Below are 6,087 nucleotides of genomic sequence, written 5' to 3' on the forward strand. Positions count from 1 at the left end.
CTGTGTGCTTTGCTTGACAGATGTTCCTCACAGTTACCACCACTACTACTCCAATCCTAGTTACCACACGCTGAGCCAAAACAGACCTCCATTGCCACACATCCCCAACAACCATGAACACACCATCAAGGTGAAAGTCCGCTCTGGTTAATTAATGCAGTGCTCTTAAATACTGTATATATGCATGTATATATGTCAGTCGATTAATTTAGAACGAGCCTCAATGCTTACCCATGTCTTATTGTTATGTTTTTCTTTCCTTTAGACCACCAATAACCAGCTGTTCTGCAGTGTGAAAAACATGGAGAGGGAAAGACGAGGCTTGTTTGGGGTTGAGATGAACGCTACTTTACCTGCAGACTGGAAACACCATGAGTCCAGAAAAAGTGCAGGTCTGTGTGGTTTTGAGGCTCTCCAAAATTTAGCCAGAGGAGACAGAGTCAAACTATTATTATTTGCATGCTAATGAATACCGGTACTTTATGGTCCACTATAATCTTAACCTAAAAACATAAAAGATCTTTCCACATTGTCATTTAAACCCAATTATTGTAAAGACTATTTTTGCTATTTACTGTATTTCAATCCACTATATGCACCGTCACGTTTGGGTTTTAGATGAGCCAGTGTTGGCGTTTACACCAAAACAACTTACATACAGTATTCGGCCCCCTTGAACCTTGCAACCTTTCGCCACATTTCAGGCTTCAAACATAAAGATATAAAATTTAAATTTTTTATTCAATAAATTTCGTTCCACTTCACGATTGTGTCCCACTTGTTGTTGTTTCTTGACAAAAAATTTAAATGTTATATCTTTATGTTTGAAGCCTGAAATGTGGCGAAAGGTTGCAAGGTTCAAGGGGGCCGAATACTTTCGCAAGGCACTGTATATAGGAGATAGTGTAGAAACAAATCTCCCTGCCAGAGCATGCCCCAAACACTGTTTGAGTAACAGCTGCTCCAGCTGCTGCCCAAGATGGTCAATTCCATTGGGAAGACTTTACTTTTTACTGAGAACTGAGTCTTTCTATCTGGTCCTAAACCCCAAGCCTTCGCACTCCAAGACCATGTTGTTCCAGCGCAGGAATGGCACCAGGCTTCAGTTTGTGCCTTTGTTCTGTCAGCTTGGTGACCGCTTGTGACACAAACTGTTGACAAACTGTTACACACATGCCTACAGCATGAGGCAACATGAAAAGGTTGTCTGTTATTATTATTTTTATTATTATTTAAATGACAAATGAAAGTGAATAGAGTAGAATTGATTGCTGGTGTTTTGTCTTCTGACTGTGTTGTTTCGACGTGGTTTAACCCCTATTATGTGTTGCCTGTGCAGTTCAAGAGCTGAAGGACACAGCAGCAATCAGTAGCAGCTCTCTGAACAGTGAAAATCCATATGCCACCATTAAAGATCTGCCAGGCCTGCCTTTCTGCCCACCAGAGAGCAGCTACATGGAAATGAAGTCTGCAGTGCCCAGAGACAGAGCATACACCGAAATTGGCCCTCCACCATGCAACACCTCCTCATTGTACACAGGTGACTAACACCTTCGACCTCCTTCAGTTGTTCATCTTATATGATACACTTTTCATTTATTTTACTAACAATTGAGGATAAAGTAACATACTAGTTTGTACAGACTGTTTATACTTGTTTCCATTGTATATATTTAACTATAATTAGTAATTTTGAGGTATTTTGGATATTTTCAAGCTATTAATTTTAATTATTTTAATTATTTGCTCTTATTAGTATTATTAGTAGTAGTAGTGATAGTATTATTATTATTTCAAGTTCATATCAGACCTTACAAGTCTTTCCAGGTTCTTTTTATGAGGGAATTAAATATACTTTTATTAATAGCCATAATGTGATGACTAGAGTAATGAGGGCACTTGTGATTCACACTATGATGGTATGAAGCTAATAATCATCTGTAAAGAATATCAGATCATTTGATTGTTGGAAACATTGATATACTGAAATATCAGAGTGTTTACTCAGATACAGGAATATAAACACTTACCGGTATTTGATTCCTGTTGTCTGGAGTCAAGGCCTTGTGATTTTGGGGGGATTATTCTATTTTCACATTTCTCATCATCTCATTGTTGTTCACATTTCTTTCAACAGGTAGTCAAACTTCTGCTGTTCATGCATCTCACGAGGACCCCCCGAACCACTACGATCTTCCTGTCAATAGCCACATCCCAGGACATTACGACTTGCCTCCAATACGCCGCCCCCCCTACCCGAGAAGAACAACTCATTGACATTTGCACTTGACATGCAATAGTCTAGTTTGGGATATAGAAAAAGCAAACTTTCCTTTCTTCACTAAGCTCATACAAGGATAAAATGGGAGGGGGTCTCTCGCCCTGGGAATGACTTTTTATAGTGGATGTTCCCCCTTTTACAGAACTGCGCCCTCTGTGGGCTGAAGTAGTTCTCACATCACCGCGGTAGACTTGACATCCAGAATGGTGAGCCAGAACTCCTGGGTGAGAAAGGATGGACTGTGGCGACCCCAGCGGGTCTCGAGTGGAATAAATCTATATACCGCAAGACTTTCTAAGCAGTTTGTGTTAGAAATGCTCATACTGTTGCACTTCCTGCTTGTGTTTTTTTTTTCTCCCTTTTATTACATTTTTTTGAAGTTTTCTTTCAATGGGTTAGAACCTTTGCAGCTGGAGCTGTGGACAGATGTTCAAAAATGTAACAACTTAAAGTTAAAAGCAGAGGAGAAAAAAAACAATCTGGAACTTCAGTGCAATAAGTGTTGACATTGATGGCTTCTTATTGCTTGTACAGAAATGTGGAATCAGGGATTTGTTAATGATCACCAATTTTTGCCCCTTTGTTTATCATCACTAGCATAATATTGTGGTAGGTATAAATGAACAGTATTAAACTCCTTCAATACAAAAACATTTCTACTTTTTGCTTGTTGGCAATAATGTGGCACATATTTCTGCTGCTGTCAAATGTAAACTTTGTAAATAACAATATATTTTAGCATCACTAATGACAATGAACATGATATTTGAATGTTTGTATCATCAGAAGGCAGCAACTGTCTTGTATAATTTTGGAAAGACTTTTGGAAGGACCACATAAGTATAAGCATCGCAAAAAAAATTTGTTAACTACATTTTATATTTTCAACACTCCACTTTTGTAGACACTGTGTTTTACCCATTTAACCCGAACGACATTTTGAACTTAAACTTAAATCCCACAGTTAAGAACATTGAGTCAATCATTTAATCATAAAAATTTCAAAAATTTTTCTGCAACATTTACCACTTTAACACTTTAAAAAAAAAAAAAAAAGCCAAAACCAAAAAATGTTAAGTAAATGTATATTATCCCTTAAATGCAGCATGTTGCATAGTTGTTGTTTTTTAAGTTTTGTCAAATGTAAAAATTTTATTTTCTTGACTGCTTTATCCCTTTTAGGGTCATGGGGAGGGTGCTGGAGCCCCTCCCAGCTGCATATGGGTGAAGGCAGGTCCACCGCTTGACGAGGTGCCAGCTCATTGCAGGGCCCTATGTGAGCAATTGAAGGTTTGGTACCTTGGAATTGCTCGGAAGGTGTTCTGGCACCTCCACCTAATACCAGAACATGTTCCATGTTTTGATGTGCTGGGTGTTGAACTGACAACCCTCTGCTTCTCAGCCCAGTCCTCAACGGGCTGAGTCACCACCGCCCCAATCGCATATCAATCAATCAATCAATCTTTATTTATATAGCGTCTTATACAATCAAAATTGTTTCAAGGCGCTTTCCAGAATCCCAGGGCCTGACCCCAGACAAGCAACAGTGGCAAGGAAAAACTCCCCTTTAACAGGAAGAAACCTTGAGCAGGACCAGGCTCATGTAGGGGGACCCTCCTGCTGATGGCGGCTGGGTAAAGAGAGAGGAGAAGGGGGAGAACAGGTAGAGGATAGGATAGGTAGGAGAGGAGAGGGGTAGAGGAGAGGAGAAGTAGAGTGGAGGGGAGGTAGAGGAGAGGAGAAGGAGGAGGAGGGGAAAGAGGAGAGGAAAGAAGAGGAGAGGGAGAGGAAAAGGAGAAGGAGGGGGAGAGGAGAAGAGAGGAGAGGAGAGGGAGAGGGAGAGGAGAGGCACAGAGCACAGAAACACACACAAAAATATATGATGCAATCACTTCAGCGGGGCCGGAGGTCATTATGCAGCTCCGAGGGCAGCGATACCTGTAAATAAATAGGGGGGGGGGGGAAGCAGAAAAACTACACAAGAATCAGCATAACTAGTCTGCTTGATGAGGAGGAAAGGAGAGAGAGGAGAGGAAACCATGACCCAGTGGAGTGACAGAGGCCTGTCAGGTGATCATGTTTCCGGACCCCGGCAGCCTTGGCCTATAACAGCATAACTAAGATGTGACCTAACGATTAGACGACCCCTCGGTATGATAATTTGTCTGTCTATGATAGAAACTGGAACTACTGAATTAGTAACAATAAGCTTTTTCAAAGAGGTAGGTTTTGAGTCTGATCTTAAAAGTAGCGATGGAGTCAGCCTCCCGTACCTGGACAGGGAGCTGGTTCCATAGCAGGGGGGCCTGGTAGCTAAATGCTCGGCCCCCCATTCTACTCCTGGAAACTCTGGGAACCACAAGTAGACCAGCATTCTGAGAGCGGAGCGGTCTATTGGGCTGGTAAGGTATCACTAGCTCCTCCAGGTAGGATGGAGCTAGACCTCTGAGGACCTTGTAGGTCAAAAGAAGGTTTTAAAAATTATTCTAAATTTAACGGGCAGCCAATGAAGCGACGCCAGTACAGGAGTATGTGATCTCTTTTGTCAATACCTGTCAGAACTCTGGCTGCAGCATTTTGGATCAACTGGAGGCTTCTTAAAGAGTTGTTTGGACACCCTGATAATAAGGAGTTACAGTAGTCCAGCCTGGAAGTAACAAATGCATGGACTAACTTTTCAGCATCATGCCGCATCAGCAGTTTCCTGATCTTTGTAATGTTCCTCAAGTGAAAAAAGGCACTTCTAGAGACTAATTTGATGTGTGAGTTGAAGGAGAGATTTTGATCAAAAGTTACTCCTAGATTCCTCACAGAGAGACTAGATGTTAATGAGATACCATCTAGAGTGATCATGTGATCTAATCTATCCCTGAGAGGTTCAGGACCAAACACCATGACCTCAGTTTTTCCTGGGTTAAGGAGGAGGAAATTTGAAGACATCCAGGACTTTATGTCTTTAAGACAGGTCTGGAGCTTCACTAACTTCTCTGTCTCCTCGGGTTTCATGGATAAATAGAGCTGAGTGTCATCAGCATAACAATGAAAATTTATCCCATGCTGCCGAATAATGTTCCCTAAGGGAAGCATGTACAATGTGAAGAGGATTGGTCCAAGTACAGAACCTTGAGGAACTCCATGGCTAACCCTACTGTATGAGGAGGGAACACCATGGACATGGGCAAACTGGTATCTATCAGATAAGTATAATCTAAACCAGTCTAGTGCTGTCCCTTTAATCCCAATCACATGTTCCAGTCTCTGTAACAGGATGCTGTGATCAACTGTATCAAAAGCAGCACTGAGGTCCAGCAGAACCAGCATAGAGACCAGTCCGTGATCGGAAGCTATGAGAAGATCATTAGTGACTTTAAGAAGTGCTGTTTCTGTGCTGTGGTGAGCTCTAAAGCCTGACTGAAACATCTCAAACAGGCTGTTCCTCTGCAGGTGCTCCAGTAACTGAGTCACCACCACCTTCTCTAGAACTTTAGAGATAAAAGGAAGGTTGGATATTGGCCTATAATTTGCTAAGACATCGGGATCCAGTGATGGTTTTTTAAGCAACGGCTTAATCACTGCCACCTTGTAGGACCGGGGTACATAACCTGACACTAAAGAACCATTGATCTGGTCCAGGATAGAACTGCCTATCAATGGTAAAACATCCTTCAACAGGTGTGTTGGGATGGGATCTAAAAGACACGTGGTGGTCTTGGATTTCTGAATTAGCGATGACGCCTCAGAAAAATATATAGGGCTGAAGGAGCTTAAGGGCTCGTTGGAGACCCTGTATGTTCCCACAGTCGGCA

The 6,087-nt window shown here is 41.7% G+C and overlaps 1 protein-coding gene across 8 annotated transcripts in view; it reads left to right on the forward strand.

Annotated features, from left to right (window-relative positions):
• pear1 (platelet endothelial aggregation receptor 1) overlaps positions 1–2,932 on the forward strand; it is a 43,440-nt gene extending 40,508 nt beyond the window's left edge. For all 8 annotated transcript variants that reach the window (XM_057046258.1, XM_057046254.1, XM_057046259.1 and 5 more), the window contains 4 exons: positions 21–130; positions 266–392; positions 1,340–1,540; positions 2,138–2,932. In XM_057046258.1, coding sequence (XP_056902238.1) covers positions 21–130; positions 266–392; positions 1,340–1,540; positions 2,138–2,277 — 578 coding nt within the window. In that variant the 3' untranslated portion in view covers positions 2,278–2,932. The remainder of the gene's footprint in view (positions 1–20; positions 131–265; positions 393–1,339; positions 1,541–2,137) is intronic.
• Positions 2,933–6,087: the final 3,155 nt, after the last annotated feature.

The sequence above is a fragment of the Takifugu flavidus genome, chromosome 10 (assembly GCF_003711565.1).
Source record: "Takifugu flavidus isolate HTHZ2018 chromosome 10, ASM371156v2, whole genome shotgun sequence".
In the NCBI taxonomy this organism is placed as follows: Eukaryota; Metazoa; Chordata; class Actinopteri; order Tetraodontiformes; family Tetraodontidae; genus Takifugu; species Takifugu flavidus.